The sequence below is a fragment of the Mya arenaria genome, chromosome 3, assembly GCF_026914265.1.
Source record: "Mya arenaria isolate MELC-2E11 chromosome 3, ASM2691426v1".
Taxonomy (NCBI): Eukaryota; Metazoa; Mollusca; class Bivalvia; order Myida; family Myidae; genus Mya; species Mya arenaria.
The window spans coordinates 53,358,529-53,375,730 of NC_069124.1; the positions used below are offsets into that span (position 1 = coordinate 53,358,529).

At 39.0% G+C, this 17,202-nt stretch overlaps 2 protein-coding genes across 3 annotated transcripts in view; one reads left to right on the top strand and one right to left on the bottom strand.

Annotated features, from left to right (window-relative positions):
- Positions 1-405: 405 nt before the first annotated feature.
- On the top strand, positions 406-7,949 carry LOC128228073 (proline-rich protein 2-like). Its single transcript, XM_052939160.1, has 2 exons — positions 406-552; positions 6,158-7,949. Exons 1-2 carry the CDS (start codon positions 539-541, stop codon positions 7,572-7,574), a joined length of 1,431 nt encoding a protein of 476 aa, XP_052795120.1. The 5' UTR covers positions 406-538; the 3' UTR covers positions 7,575-7,949.
- Positions 7,950-10,686: 2,737 nt separating this feature from the next.
- LOC128228072 (sodium- and chloride-dependent taurine transporter-like) overlaps positions 10,687-17,202 on the bottom strand; it is a 42,495-nt gene continuing 35,979 nt past the window's right edge. For both annotated transcript variants that reach the window (XM_052939158.1, XM_052939159.1), the window contains exons 13-14: positions 14,348-14,527; positions 10,687-12,756 (exon numbers count right to left, since the gene is read on the bottom strand). In XM_052939158.1, the coding sequence (XP_052795118.1) occupies positions 12,574-12,756; positions 14,348-14,527 (363 nt within the window). In that variant the 3' untranslated portion in view covers positions 10,687-12,573. The remainder of the gene's footprint in view (positions 12,757-14,347; positions 14,528-17,202) is intronic.

Genomic DNA, 17,202 nt, shown 5'->3' on the forward strand with positions numbered 1-17,202 from the left:
TGTATACAACATCCTTTTTCATTTTTTCCTCTCGTACTTATTTATTTTCCTTTAGAAATAATTGTCATGTCACGTGATTAATTACATTAATTAAACATATCATATAACAAGAAACGTTTAAATGTATACGTTACTAAATAAATATATATGAACCTTGAGTCTTGCATAAGTTAAGCCCATTGAAGCATATAAAATTGCGGGATCTAGAGGCATCCATCCCCTTGTCTATAGGCCTCACTTTCTCTGATAGTAGTTTTTATAGCAGATCAAATCAAATGCCTTTAATAAATCAAGAAATACAAATGGTAATACCGATATTCAGTCGATTCTAATATTAAACTCATAACTCCAAATTTGGGTATGCGCATAATACATCCCAATTATTGTAAGACTGATCTATCCTGCCAAAGTGCGGCAACGTTTCCGTATTAATTATGAACGAATTATAAAACAGACGTTGCGTGACGTTCCGTTGACAGGAGTATGCGTCACTATATATAGTTAGTTCTATTAATGTGTTTCTTGACACTGGATAAAGATGCACACAGCAATGTGAGTATTTAGATTTTTACCTTATGTTATATTAAACAAACTCATTATTTTGACAATAAGTTATACGTAAATACACGTACATAAGTACCGTCGTTTTAGCGCAATTTCAGTGGAAGAAAATTTACACGAACTTATCAGAGGACAAAATAGTTTCGTAACCTTTCGTTTTATAGGAACACAATGTGGTAGATTACAGTGAAATACAATTTGAAATTTCAAAAACTAAAATTATGTTTGAGAAATGCTTTCAAAGAAAAATCATGTGTGGAGGAGAGTTATGCATGTTATGTTTATATAAGAGTTTTGTCAACAATAATCTCCATAATACAGAGACTGCAAGTTTCATTTTTGGAGTGATGTATGCTGGGCCCATACACACCTCTGTGTTGAGTTTGAGTTAGTGACTTGGACAAAGAAAAGCAAAATTGTAATATTGTAGAAATGCTAATACAGGAGCAAAGATGGTAAAAATGCTCTATCTGTTACAAATAATATATTTTCAATCATACACATGTATTTTGTTACAATTAGTTATATTATAAATATTTCGAAACTTATATGAATTCTGTTTTCTGAGCCTGGGTATGAAAACGGGCTCGAGACATTTGTGAAAACGGACCCCGTGCTTACAAAGGATCACCCATTTAGTGTATGGTGTTTTCATAACTCGCTGTTGTTTCGCTTGTTAGTTGACGTTAAACAAAGATTACATTTTCCAGAAATCTATTTTTTCCATTTAATATAATTTTATATACATGACTCAAGGCACTATAGTTGTTGCATGTTTTGAAGGCTTAGATCACGTAGGCTTATGTTGTTTTCGTGGTTTATGAATACGTGTCATAATAAATGTTGTGAACAATCACATTTCTTTATCAACAAGATGCCGCAAGTCCTAGTTAGTGGTGCCATAAATCCTCATACGTCAAAATAGTCAACGGTTTGCCTTATTATGAAGATAATGAACAAACAGTTATTAATGGTGGTGTTTGTTTTTCTCGACGTAAGTAACGTACGTAACGGTTACATAAATGGCTAAAAGTAAACTAACAGAACAGCCACAGTTATGGCGGAGCGAGAAACCGTCACCTGTCAAGATGTATGTGTTTAACGTGTGATGGAGCGCTGTATCGTGATAAACACTGACATAGGCTTTCCTGGTTTCAGAATAAATATGCTTCTACAGATAAGTCCCAGATATAAATTTAGACATTTTTTTTATTTTAATGACCAGATCTCGAGGCATTTATATTAATGACATACTTAATACAATCGAATGATTGTTCTATGGGCCAGGTTATGTTTTAGTTTGCCAACAAATGATTGTTCGAGTGCAGATGGTGCTTCAGCACGACGTACAAAGCAGATATTTAACATTTACTCATTTTTGGATATGCTATTAATATTTTCTGTTGTTTCCCCAAGTTTTTGCAGTTCAATGATAATGGCAATACATGTATATTCATTGTCATTATCATTGAACTGCAGAAACTAGGGGATATAACAGAAAATGTATATATACTGAATCAACCACACAAGTGGTTTTAAAAACGGTTTGTTAAAATATATCCAATGTTGCAGTGGGAAAATACCTCTAACACTTAACGGTGTGCTTTGAGTATATTGTGTATTGTCATATATTATTACGAATATTCCTTTTGATTAATTGATTGTAAACGGAAATGACGTACGTAAGCATCCTCAAATACGGCAATGGATGTATTTACATACAACGGTTTAGTCTTTAAAGTGTGTCGTATTTCCACTGTACGTGGGCGTTAAGAAGGCTTGAAAATGTTTCTTTTGTGCCAAAATTCGTCAAGTTTTTCCTCATTGTGGAAAGAACATTCACCCCGAAAACATATTGAGACCTTCACATATGGATAGCTCGCAGTAGCGCATCTTGGTCATTTGCTCGCTTGCCCTACTGCGTTCATACAGTATACACGCAAAAAGAAAATGCGATCAATACTTATTTTTACCAAAAATAGTCATTGCGATTAAAAATTAGCAGTATCTTCTGCAATTGAGCATTTGTTCTTAAAGAAATGTAACCGACAACATACGTTTGTATAAATGAATAGCTGATTTTTGTAACGTCGTATATCATTGGTTAAATGGCGTCGCACTAATCCAATCGGATCGCAATATTGAAATAAACAATGACGCCATAACTCCTTGCGTTGTTTTACAATATGAACGTCAAGTGCTATCTAAACAAAGGGCAAGGCGAATGTAAATCTTTCAAAATGCTACAGGTACGCCCCTGGGCCCCGTTTTAATAAAGATAGTAAGGCTAAAAATCATCATTTTCCAGGGGTAACATTGCTTAGGGTAAAAACTGCGTTTGAAAAATTATCTTAAGGACAATTTATAGCATTGATTCTGACCGTAACTTTACGGTCGTCTCTGGGTATTGCTGGTTTTCAACAAAGACGAAGCCCTGAACGGTTAAGATATGCAATGTGCATTAAAATTATGACATTTCGTACCACTGCAACATCGTTTCCGTTGTAACCAATCGGAATTAATTATAATTAAGTGACTGATTTTATTTAAATTATACAGCGTACGGTATTTGAAGACAATCGGCTCTAACAGAATATATGAATTGACAATACCACAAAAAACATGAAAATATTCATTTAGTCATAATTTCATGACAAGGGGACATGAAATTATATCCGGGCTGTCATCTTTTGAAGGCTTGAACTGGATAATGTGACGAAAGACCATCTAATTTCGTCCGATACACATGCTAACACGCTTGTCTTAATGTAACTGTACCTGTCAAGAACACACTAACAATAGTCTGGGCCCACGGTCAAAGGGTATGCAGTAAACACGAATCTTTCATTAAAAATAAATCAATATGCGGGCTCTCTTTCTCGATGTATGTCAGAACATACTGCTGTATAGACGTAATATTAATGGTATATAATTGTTGATGTATTATTAATGATATATAATTGTTGATGTTTTCCGAATACCTTTGTTTTTATCTAAAAACATTGAATAGTCAATGGCGAAATTCGTTAATTATTATGATTATTTCGAAGTAGCGAAAGGTTAGCTGTTCGAGGGGCAGTATATACGTAGTGGCAACAGTAGCGCGTTACCGATGAAGACTGCGTCTTGGCAGAACTGACTATTTCTGTCCTTCAATGTATTTATTGCCCCTTGGCATATGCGCTTTTTAGTCTGAAAGAATCCTTTGTAAACGTTTTGTTTGGTGAATTATTTATACACTGGTATAAGGCAACAAAGCGTAGACACAAATTGATTCGGATATTCAACAAGAAGGCGCAAGGTGAAATGTCTGGACCAAATTTCTCGAAACATCTTAAGCATAAAGGGCTAAGCATTTTACTACATTTAGCATAAGGGGCTTAAGCATTTTACTACATTTAGCATAAAGGGCTTAAGCATTTTACTACATTTAGCATAAAGGGCTTAAGCATTTTACTACATTTAGCATAAGGGGCTTAAGCATTTTACTACATTTAGCATAAGGGGCTTAAGCATTTTACTACATTTAGCATAAGGGGCTTTAGCATTTTACTACATTAAGCAAACATTAGTTGCTTATATTTGATTTAACCTAACAAAAAGCAGTTGTCTATTATTATCTTTAGACAATTTTCCTTAAAAGCCTCCCTAAACTCTTTAAAATGAGAAATTTACACAACATAACTTTGCGATTACAAAAAGGTGGGCTTAGCTTGATCATTTTATAACGAACTTAAGCCTGTTTGTGAAATTAGAGCCTGGGCTGCATGGTGGATGTTGCAAAACTTGGAGCCAGTGCAGAGCGATTCGCGGTTGAATTATTGTGTAACAGCTGCAATATGTGTGCGCTTGGTATTATAATGAAGCATGAAAGCAGAGGGATCCCTATAAAATACGACTAAGACTGTGCTCAGAAACTTGAACTGGTGCGACGATCCCGCCCCTTTAAAAAATAGAGCGAATATGACCCACCTGGCGCTTCTGCTGCGCTTTGCTATCACAGGGCACTCACTATTTTCATCCGCGCACATTTTGTCTTTTATTCGTTTCTGTCTGGCTTAGAAATAGAATCATGTCTCATCACCTAAACAACCGAGAGTCCTTGTCTTTGAATTAAGACCGCAATGCCAACTACTTGTCAACAAGTGCTAGTTTCTGTTCTTGCGTCAACAAGTTCATAAAAAATCAAATACATCACTGACAAACCATCTTGCAACAGAACAGAGCGGTAGAGCATTTGCAAAACACCTTCACTAGATCTGTCTAAATTTCTAATACGAGTTTATCCTGTGAGCCGCGACTCTTACACAACGCTCTTGCTTTTCTCGCAGATTCGGGCTTAATTCCGTATTAAGTATGTAATGCTATGTTGCATTTAAAATCGCATTAAACTACTGAGCACGTGGAACACTTGTAAAAATAAGATGGCTTATATAACTTATAATGCCCTTTCCAATGGTATATTATACATGTGTGTGGACGAGAAAACCGTGCAGCTATGTTGTCACTATAAAAAACGTCCCTCGTACATGTACCGAGCATGTGTCATTAAATATAATTATTGTTTTTTAAATGGTATTCACAATTTGTTAAGCTGTTTTAATGTTTTAAAAGTATATCCAGTTTAAGTCTTCGACGATGCCGGTGACTTTTCATTTCTGTTTACATTTCAAGGACATGTACATATCTATTTTTACACAACAATGAATTTTTTTCTTGCACATCATTGTAAATCTTAGAGAATATAAAAATAAAAAGAAAATTAATCTCCAGTTATTATTCAAGCATTTGCGATGATGTTCTTAAAGAGAACATGTTAACGCACATTTAAAAATCGAGGTAACATAAGGAGGAAAATAAATGTTCAGTATTTTGCTTTTTATGTAACATGAACATATTAAAACAGTATTGACAAAATGTAACAAATGTACTATGTACTTGCTTAAGCACACCGACTGTTTTTAGGCTTACAGCTACCCCAAAATTCACAATCGTATAAAACAGATCTCAAAACGATGAGGTACTTCAGACAACCCTATTTTATGAACAATGTTATTAACTCGCAATCCAGAGTTGTTTTCAAGTCAGATAAGTTTTTTTTTGCATGTTTGACATTCGAATGTTTATAAAACAACAGTTTTCGTTCAATTTCGTTTATTTTAAAAGGTGCATTGTTGGGTCATTGTTGGGCATTGATGAATTACGTTCAGTTGACCTACATACAATGAGAAATTTAATGCAAAACTACATAAACTATAGTTACAAGGCGTTATATTATCATCAGTGTCAAATAAATTTCTAATTAAGATTATTGACATTGGCATATTTTAATACGCCCAAGTATATGAATGAAGTATGTTTTATACTTTGCTTTTATATTGTGGTATGAACATAATATTTAAATATGAATGTGAGTTTCATGGCTGTCAAACACAACAGTATACAGTGGAATTTTACTAGAAAACATAAGAGGAAGAGAAGGCAGTAGAAGTCCATTTTGTTATGTAAAAAATTAAAAAAATTACATGTAATCTTAACATTGAAAAATACACGATTATCAGTAATATTGGCAATTGGCAATTCTTGTCTGTTTCAGGAAGGTGCCCATCTGCCTAGTGTTGCTGTCATGTTCGGTGCTGGCCCAACCCCCGCGGCCACCGCCAACACAAGGTGGCCCTGGCGGTCCTGGTGGCCCTGGCGGTCCTGGCGGTCCTAGTGGCCCCGGTGGCTCGCCTCCTACAGCGCCTTCCGGTGGAGGCGGACCTGGACTCCCTGATGCGAATCCTTGGCATGAACTTCTTCACAGGATGATGGAGCTAATGCAGACGGCGGCTGGTATGGAGGGCCAGCCTGGAGGTCAACATGGCCACGGTCCTGCCCCTTCTCAGCAGCCAAGTCAGGTTCCACCTATTTATAATGGTCCTCAACAGGAACAAGGTCCACAACAGGGACCTGGCCCCCAAAAAGGACCAGGCCCTAAACCGGGACCTGGTCCACAGCAGGGACCCGGCCCAAAACAGGGACCACAACAAGATCAAATGCAGGGTCCTCTCGCTGGAAATATGCAAGGTCCAGGCCAAAGACAAATGCCGGGGCCACAGCAGCCTCGGAGAACTCAGCCAACTCGTCCACCAACTACAAGAGCGCCACTTACGCCTCCTCCGACTACGAAAGCACCAATGCAAGACTGCTTCTGGGAAGGCAAGTTTTACAGGCCTGGAAGCGATATTGTACGTGGGCAACATGATCGGTGGTGCTATGTTACTTACTGTGATTCTCAAGGAAACATTCAGTTCTGGGACGATTACAACTGCCCTCCAAATTCAATGAAACCAACAAGTGATCACACAGCCGGGCGGAACGTGCCTGGAGGAACAAAACCAGGTTGTATGGAAGGCGGAGTCTATTACGAACCAACGCAAGAGATCACTAGCCACCAGGCAGGCGAACGATGTTACGGAACCTACTGTAGCGCCGACTCACAAATCATCCAATGGGAAGACTGGTGTGCCCCACAGACACCAGCCGCCAACCAAGGACCACCGGCACCCCAAAACAACAATCCGCCTCCACCACAGGCCGGTCCACCAAAGCAGCAGGGTCCACCACGTCAAAAGGGTGGCAACATGCGCGGCGGCGGTGGTGGTGGAGGCGGTGGAGGTGGTCACGGTGGCGGTGGTGGTGGCGGTGGTGGTGGCCAGAGAAACAAACCACCAGTGCAGCAGCAACAGCAGTTTGGTGGTGGTGGTGGTGGTGGTGGTGCTCGTGGTGGCGCCGGCGGTGCTGTTGCTCCACGAAGAACAGGACCAAAACAGGGATGTTACCATAATAGTCTTTACTATCAGGTTAACGAAGATGTTATTGTAGGAAATATCGGAGATATGTGTTACGGATATTATTGCGAAGGTGACAATGTTTTCGTTCATTGGGAAGACCGGTGTACTCCAACCACGCAAGCTCCTGCCGTAACGCAGGGCGGGATGGGTTCTGGAGGCGGCATGGGATGGTTCTAAAATAGCTTTTTAATTTAATCTGGTTTTCCGGAACGTTCGTTGGCTCATATTCAGCTTCTTCTTGCCGTGAGAGAAGTTGACGTTCTATCAGTGCAAGGGTTTTTGGTTATTTTCACAGAATTACGTTCCTTATTTCATTTCTTTTTATAAACAGTACACAACTTCTAAAATTAGATATTAAAACACAGCGTTTTTTTTAAATATTTGTTTGGAAATTTCTGAAGAAAAGAATATAATGCAAATGTACCATCCGCCGCGTCAGAACACAATTTTGAAATGTTGATATACGTGTGCGTTTGTTATTGTTTGTTTCTTTATAAGAACTATGTCTATTTATCATTATACCAGTGTGATATAAAGTCACTTTTGACAAAGCTGCAGTGTTGTTGTATTTTCTAATATAACGTCGTCAAAACGAGTTCCCGTTGAAAGACGTAGATAATGTATTTCCTGTCATCTGACCTTCGTTCTTACCACGCATGAGTTACTTCCCTTGCAGTTGTAAAGATGGTGGATTCGACAATTTTTATAACTTGTTATAACAACAGCCCATGCGATCTGTTGTTAATTTCAACGGAATTTTGGAAAGTGTATGCAGAATTTTGGCGTTTTATAATGATGTAACCAGTACACGCATTTTTCATACTAAATTTCAGTCCAAAATATGATCAGCAGTTTATATCAATTTATTTTTGTCTCCGACAATATTTCTAACATGAAGGGAGGATGCAGGAGTTCACGTTAGAGGGTGTACACATTCGGATGCCCCCCCCCCCCCACACACACACACACTGGTCACTGGTGTTGTAGTTATATTTTACTTCAATAATGACACAAGAGTTCACAAGGAAACTTTCTAATTTGTTTCTTTTTAGGGGTTGGGGGAGATTTCTGATATGAAAGCTTGCTGCTATAAAAACGCATCCTGCGTTCATGTCGAGGTCCGTGCAGAATGTTTATCGTATACGTAATAACAAGAGATGTTTGTCAAACATTATGCCCCCCCCCCCCCCCGAGCGCCATGTTGTCAGGATTATATGGACAATTGAATGAAATATGCATGGACCGAAATGACAGCTGATTTGTTGCTGTTTTAAGATTATGACCATTAAAGTGTGAGGATAAAGTGTGTTATGACCCTCATAACCTTTGACTCTATGAACTCAAAATCCAGAGTCATCAGCTGGTCACCAGAAACCTAAATGTCAAGTTTGAGGGCCATGGGTGCAGGCATTGTCAAGTTATCACAAGACAAGTTTTTTTCGTTCAAGGTCACTATGACCTTGACCTTTGACCCGATGACCCCTTAAATCATCAATTGAAGGCCATGGGTTCAGGCATTGTTGAGTTATCACTCGGACAACCTTTTACCACTCAAGATCACTGTGACCTTGACCTTTGGCTCTATGAATCCTAAAATCAATAAGGGTGATCTACTGGTCAGGCTTAACATCCATGTCAAGTTTAATGATCATAGGTTCAGGCATTGTTGAGATATCAGTGGGGGAAGATTTGTTAACTTTTTGCGTTAAAGGTTACTGTGACATTGACCTTGGCCTGATGACCCCCAAAGTCGATAAGGGTCATCTACTGGGCAGGCCCAACCTTCATGTCAAGTTTGATGACCATAGGTCCAAGAATTGTCGAGTTTGCTTTCAAGGTCACTGTGACCTTGACCTTTGACCCCTAAAATCAATAGGGGTCATCTACTGGTCAGGCCCAACCTCCATGTCAAGTTTGATGACCATAGGTCCAAGAATTGTCGAGTTTGCTTTCAAGGTCACTGTGACCTTAACCTTTGACCCCTAAAATCAATAGGGGTCATCTACTGGTCAGGCCCAACCTCCATGTCAAGTTTGAGGGCCATGGGTGCAGGCATTGTTGAGTAATCACTTGGACAACCTTTTATCATTCAAGGTCACTGTGACCTTGACCTTTGGCCCAATGACCCCTTAAATTAATAGGGACAATCTCCTGGCCAGACTCAACCTCCATATCAAGTTTGAGGGCCATGGGTGCAGCCATTGTCAAGTTATCACTCGGATAACCTTTTACCATTCCAGGTCACTGTGACCTTGACCTTTGGCCCAATGACCCCTTAAATCAATAGGGACCATCTTCTGGCCAGGCCCAACCTCCAAGTGAAGTTTGAGGGCCATGGGTGCAGGCATTGTCAAATTATCACTCGGACGACCTTTTATCATTCCAGGTCACTGTGACCTTGACCTTTGGCCAGATGACCCCCAAAAACCATAGGGGTCATCTCCTGGTCAGGCCAATTCTCCAAGTCAAGTTTGAGGGTCATGGGTGCAGGCATTGTTGAGTTATCAATCGGACAACCTTTTACCATTCAAGGTCACTGTGACCTTGACCTTTGGCTCAATGACCCCCAAAAACAATAGGGGTCATCTACTGGTCAGGCCCAACCTCCAAGTCAAGTTTGAGGGCCATGGGTGCAGGCATTGTTGAGTTATCACTCGAACAACCTTTTACCATTCAAGGTCTTTGTGACCTTGACCTTTGACCCATTGAGCCCAAAAAACAATAGGGGTCAGCTACTGGTCAGGCCCAACCTCCAAGTCAAGTTTGAGGGCCATGGGTGCAGGCATTGTCACGTTATCACTCGGACAACCTTTTACCATTCAAGGTCACTGTGACCTTGACCTTTGGTCTGATGACCCCCAAAAACAATAGGGGTCATCTACTGGTCAGGCTCAACCTCCATGTCAAGTTTGAGGGCCATGGGTGCAGGCATTGTTGAGTTATCACTCGGACAAGCTTTAAAATTATTTTACCATCAAAGGTCACTGTGACCTTGACCTTTGACCCGATGACCCCCAAAATCAATAGGGGTCATCTACTGGTCAGGCCCAACCTTCATGTGAAGTTTGATGACCATACGTCCAGGAATTGTTCAGTTATCACTCGGACAAGCTTTGGTCTACCGACGGACCGACCGACCGACCGACCGACCGACCGAGCGACCGACATACCGACATTGCCTGTGCAAAGCAATATACCCCTCTTCTTCGAAGGGGGGCATAAATATCCAAAATTGAAAATCATTTTCAACAAAAAAGGGAAACACACTTGGGAAATTCAAATACAAACAAAAAATTGAAAATTTTATTCAGTGTCTAAAATGTCTCAAAGTCAGACATCAAATGGCTTAAACGTTTAATTGAAAGTGTTATGTCTTACGTTCCATATTTTTTTTACATAAAATGGTACAATTTAACGTCATAATTCATAAACTTTGAGTGTTAAATGAATGACATAGTAACACATTCAGACACAAGGCAATTTATTGACAGCTAACTGAAACTATTTATGAAAGAAAAACAATGCTACTGAATCCCTGCGTTGTGAAACATACATACATGTTAACATAATACTAAGTGCTTTAAAGAAGGAGGGCAATGCTGTTTCACTTTGTTTGTGCTATAAATAAAGATAAAACAACATAACTGTCAAATGTTTTGTCACCAGGGGTGGTATTCAATATTCAACTTAAGTTAATCTTATAGTCATAATTCATTCCATTGGTCAGTTATAAACAACAAGTAATCCGATTAGCTACATCGTTCTTTATTCCAGTTAAAATCAATATTGAAAACTAGCCCTGTGGATAACAGATGGAACCATTGGAATACAAAAAGTGACAACGTTAAACAAATGCATTGATTTCGTTGTTGAGTATTACATTTTTAAACTTCAAACCAAACTTTTCAAAACAAATGTCATACATACAGAATTCTTAAAAGATGAATAATTTATTCAAAATAAAAAAGTACAGACATACGATCAACACAAGCTCTTTAAAGCAAAAAACACTATCATTTAAACAGTTTATTAACAATAAGTTTGTGTTTACTTATTTATGGTGAACATAAAAGTATGATATTTATAATGAGATTGCTAAAGCCGACGAGATAATACATAAACATAGATAAAACTAGGTCGTCACTCACTTGTTGACATTTATTGTTTGTTTTTTTCTACTAAACTGCGCGGATTTCGTATGAATAGAATGTTGAACACACAATACATCAACAAAACATCTAGTGCACGGCAACCCATTGTGAATATCACAATATATTTACAGACATGTTTAACAAAAATGTTAAGACAAGGGATGACAACACTCGCCCGCCTTCTCAGTGAACCAGGGGAAATAACTCGATAACTATTTTATTCAGAGTAATAGGTATTGATACTCATACATATAAAGGTATGTTCATGTGTCATTAATTAAGTTGCCAAATTTATCATTTTAAACCGTCAATGCGTTGCTGGCAACAACAGAGTTGTTTCACGCCGACGCCGACAACACTAACGGCTATGACTGATCCTAGACATTTTATGAAACACGGACGAGCTTAAATACATAAATAGTAAACCAATCAAACATTTTCACAGCAATATTAATTAACTACAAGCATGTATTTTGCATTACTTGTGAACAATTGAAGTAATGGACATGATATGTCGTAGTGGAATGTTCTATAATCTAATGTTAATGCTGGGACAATATAAAAGCAGTATAGCCTATAGGACTGAAAGGAAAATGTCTTGGATTAAAACCCCGCTAATGAAAACGTTTATTGGTAAATATTGTGTATAAGAAGACCTACAACAAATTATTATTTTTTCACTTATAAGACCATGACTTCAGCAATTCGGTAAACACGATTTCGGTTTGACTAAAGTTGGCAGTTCTACACACAAATATGATAATGAGAAGGTGCTACTTTCGGCATGATAATAGACACGTTTGATATCAGTTAATTTAATACAGTACCAATTACAAAGGACATAAATAAAAGAAAACGTATACATATATAATGAAAATGAAAATGATCACAATGGATATCGTAAAGCGATTTGAACATCAAGTGACATCTCTAAATCAAACGTTTTGCAAAATTTTGCAAATTTCACAACATATTTTCTTTTTATTCAAACTACACAAACGGCGAAACAATCGTCTCATTTAAGACTACACGATTTCTGACTCTCTATTATTGAAATCTTTGACGGAAATGAAAGCCCCATCCGGGAAGTCTGGAAAGTCGTCTGCTGTACCGGAAGTGCAGCCATTTGTGAGGTTTATCCGCCTGAGATCCTCCCCGGCCCGCACCTGATGCTTCTTCAGCGTCGGCATGGTCGCAGCACGGAAACGCTATAAACATAGAAATCCCACCATCACGAGATATCGCTATTGTACAACTACATTTATAGATAAAGGTATTTTAGCTGTACAAGATGTCGGCCTCTAACCCAAGAGCTCCTGCTGGAGCCGTATTCGAAATGCAACTTAGATTGAACTTAAGTTTATGTTTAAAAACTTTTGGCCTGTATATTTCGCTGACCAATAGGCTGAATGGAATCACTGAGGCATATCCAATGAAAAGGATAAGATCAATATTGAATAGTGGCACAGGGTTCCAACACTACTAAAGACACGCTCTTGGCCACTGAAATGGAATGCAACATGACTAGTTTCTACCCAATCAGAGCGAGAATACCGACCTATTGATGTTCTCACAGTATCATTAGAAAAAAATGACCGCAAATGTGAATAACGCCAATAGTTTTCGGTCTTTATAAATATGCACACATTGCAGGAAGAAACACTGTCCCAAGGACAATACTATCTTTGTTCTAATGAAACGCGTATGTTTTTTTTTTGCAGAGTCATACATTAAAATGTTCGTCTTGTCACCAATAAATGTCACTAGCATGTGACGACAAGAATGTACCATGTGTTTTACTAGATACAGTATATCGCTAAGCGTCTGCATATGCATGTACCTCAACGACTTAATGGTCAGCAGTACTAAGGCTAAAACATGGTTTGGTTAGGGTTACGTCCTTTTCAAATCAAGTCGGGTAGTAACCTTTGATATTAAGAACGTTAATGCCATCATTGGGGATTGGCGTCAAAAATCTTTTGTATAACGCTGTAAAGGTTTTTAAACTACAAATTAAACACACACTCAAATAATTATTATTTCGTAGGCAGTGTCCGGTAGATCGAACCAGAAGCATAATTGTTTGAGGCCAAAGCAATACACTACTAGTATTTCTGTAAATTGCCTTCTTTTTTCTACTTTGACTGCAAGTTTTTACCCATTAGGTGCAAGGTAATTACATAATATATGCCGATCTCAAGTCATCTAATTTTATACACCTGAAATGTCTATTCTGAATAAATTATATTTATTGCATAAGTTTAATAAAAATGAGATATACTCTATGATCCACAAATATGCTAAGAACCTCTTTATTCAAACTTTTATTACAAAGCTTCCAAGTATTTTAACACGATCAAAATCGTGCAGCAAGCAGACTTAATGAAGCTTATACGTTCACTAGGCCATTGGGCGCAACAGAGCGATTTGTATCATGACAGTTCATTTAGATTTATAGTATCATAATGATAATATCAATATTTTGTCTGAAAGATCCAATGTCTGATGTTCAGCGTAAAAAAGACAGAAAAGCAATGTCTAGCCTATTTGGACATCGAGAAAAGTCGAGCGTTTTACTATGATACCATAGACTGTCAAGCACGATATTTCTATTATGAAATAAAAATGCTGACAGTCTGATCAGCCCCTTTGACAAATAACAGATTCTGTGGATGACATCTTTTTCTCATTTTGTGCAATGGTAAGTCTTAGAACGACTTGCCAGCTAAATTGTAATATATTTAAACGATAACGCCAGCCATGTATGTTGTGCGCAATTGAGACTTTGTGGTTTTATACCTGAGCGAGATCTCCTTCCTGCTGGTATAACCGGAACACAAAGACAATGGGTATGCAGACGACTGAACAGAGAGCAAGCGTCCAGCCGATCATGATCGACCACCTTGGGTACTCGTAGGTGATAAATTTCCGGTCGTACGACAACTCCGAGTATGTGATGGCGCCCATGATGAATATCGTCTGTAAATGTTGCAAAACGTATACCAATAAATGTTTGCAACAGAAAAAACGGATAGCAGAACACAGAACAAATATCAACAATTAAGTTGGCACCATTCTATGTACTCGCATGAACAAATGTTAAGATGGCAATATACACAAAGATAAGCACATGTAGGAGTTACGTCCCTTCTCCAGAATAAAAGGCAACCCGCGTTTATAAGCCGCCACAACGTCGGGCCCCAGCATAGACGAAATGCGGATCAACAATCATAACGCTATGGTTGTATTTTTAAGCAATACTATACTCACACATCATTATATACATTGTCAAGATACTCACTTATAAAATGTAACTAATACATGTTAAAATCGTATCATGCATGTGAATATATGTCTTCATAGACTGATATACGCACACTATCTCACAGACTAACCATAGTGAATACGCGCACACGACCTTCCTCAGAGACTTACCATAGTGAATACACGCACACGACCTTCCTCACAGACTTACCATAGTGAATACACGCACACGACCTTCCTCAGAGACTAACCATAGTTAATACACGCACACGACCTTCCTCAGAGACTTACCATAGTGAATACACGCACATGACCTTCCTCAGAGACTTACCATAGTGAATACACGCACATGACCTTCCTCACAGACTTACCATAGTGAATACACGCACACGACCTTCCTCAGAGACTTACCATAGTTAATACACGCACAAGACCTTCCTCAGAGACTTACCATAGTGAATACACGCACAAGACCTTCCTCAGAGCCTTACTAGTGAATATACGCACACTACCTTTCTCACAGACTTACTAGTGAATACACGCACACGACTTTCCTCACAGACTAACCATAGTGAATACACGCACACGACCTTCCTCACAGACTAACCATAGTGAATACACGCACACGACCTTCCTCACAGACTAACCATAGTGAATACACGCACACGACCTTCCTCACAGACTAACCATAGTGAATACACGCACACGACTTTCCTCACCGACTTACTAGTGAATATACACACACTACCTTTCTCACAGACTAACCATAGTGAATACACGCACACGACTTTCCTCAGAAACTTACTAGTGAATATACACACACTACCTTTCTCACAGACTAACCATAGTGAATACACGCACACGACTTTCCTCAGAAACTTACTAGTGAATATACACACACTACCTTTCTCACAGACTAACCATAGTGAATACACGCACACGACTTTCCTCAGAAACTTACTAGTGAATATACACAAACTACCTTTCACACAGACTAACCATAGTGAATACACGCACACGACTTTCCTCACCGACTTACTAGCGAATATACACACACTACCTTTCTCACAGACTAACCATAGTGAATACACACACACGACATTCCTCACCGACTTACTAGCGAATATACGCACACTACCTTTCTCAGAAACTTACTAGTGAATATACGCACACTACCTTTCTCAGAAACTTACTAGTGAATATACGCACACTACCTTCCTCACAGACTTACTAGTGAATAAACGCCCACGCCATCCCTAACAGACTTACCATAGTGAGTATACGCATACGATCTTCCTCACAGACTTACTAGTGAATAAACGCCCACGCCCTCCCTAACAGACTTACCATAGTGAATATACGCCCACGCCCTACCATAGTGAATATACGCATACGCCCTTCCTAACAGACTTACCATAGTGAATATATGCACACGACCTTTACCACAGACTTACCATAGTGAATAAACGCACACGACCTTCCTCACAGACTTACCATAGTGAATACACGCACACGACCTTTATCATAGACTTACCATAGTGAATAAATGCACACGACCTTCCTCACAGACTTACCATAGTGAATATACGCACACTAGCTTCCTCACAGACTTACCATAGTGAATACACGCACACGACTTTCCTCACCGACTTACTAGCGAATATACGCACACTACCTTTCTCACAGACTAACCATAGTGAATACACGCACACGACCTTCCTCACCGACTTACAAGTGAATATACGCACACTACCTTTCTCACAGACTAACCATAGTGAATACACGCACATGACCTTCCTCACAGACTAACCATAGTGAATACACGCACACGACTTTCCTCACCGACTTACTAGTGAATATACACACACTACCTTTCTCACAGACTAACCATAGTGAATACACGCACACGACTTTCCTCACCGACTTACTAGTGAATATACGCACACTACCTTTCTCACAGACTAACCATAGTGAATACACGCACACGACTTTCCTCACCGACTTACTAGTGAATATACACACACTACCTTTCTCACAGACTAACCATAGTGAATACACGCAAACGACTTTCCTCACCGACTTACTAGTGAATATACGCACAATACCTTTCTCACAGACTAACCATAGTGAATACACGCACACGACCTTCCTCACCGACTTACTAGTGAATATACACACACTACCTTTCTCACAGACTAACCATAGTGAATACACGCACACGACTTTCCTCACCGACTTACTAGCGAATATACGCACACTACCTTTCTCACAGACTAACCATAGTGAATACGCGCACACGACTTTCCTCAGAAACTTACTAGTGAATATACACACACTACCTTTCTCACAGACTAACCATAGTGAATACGCGCACACGACTTTCCTCAGAA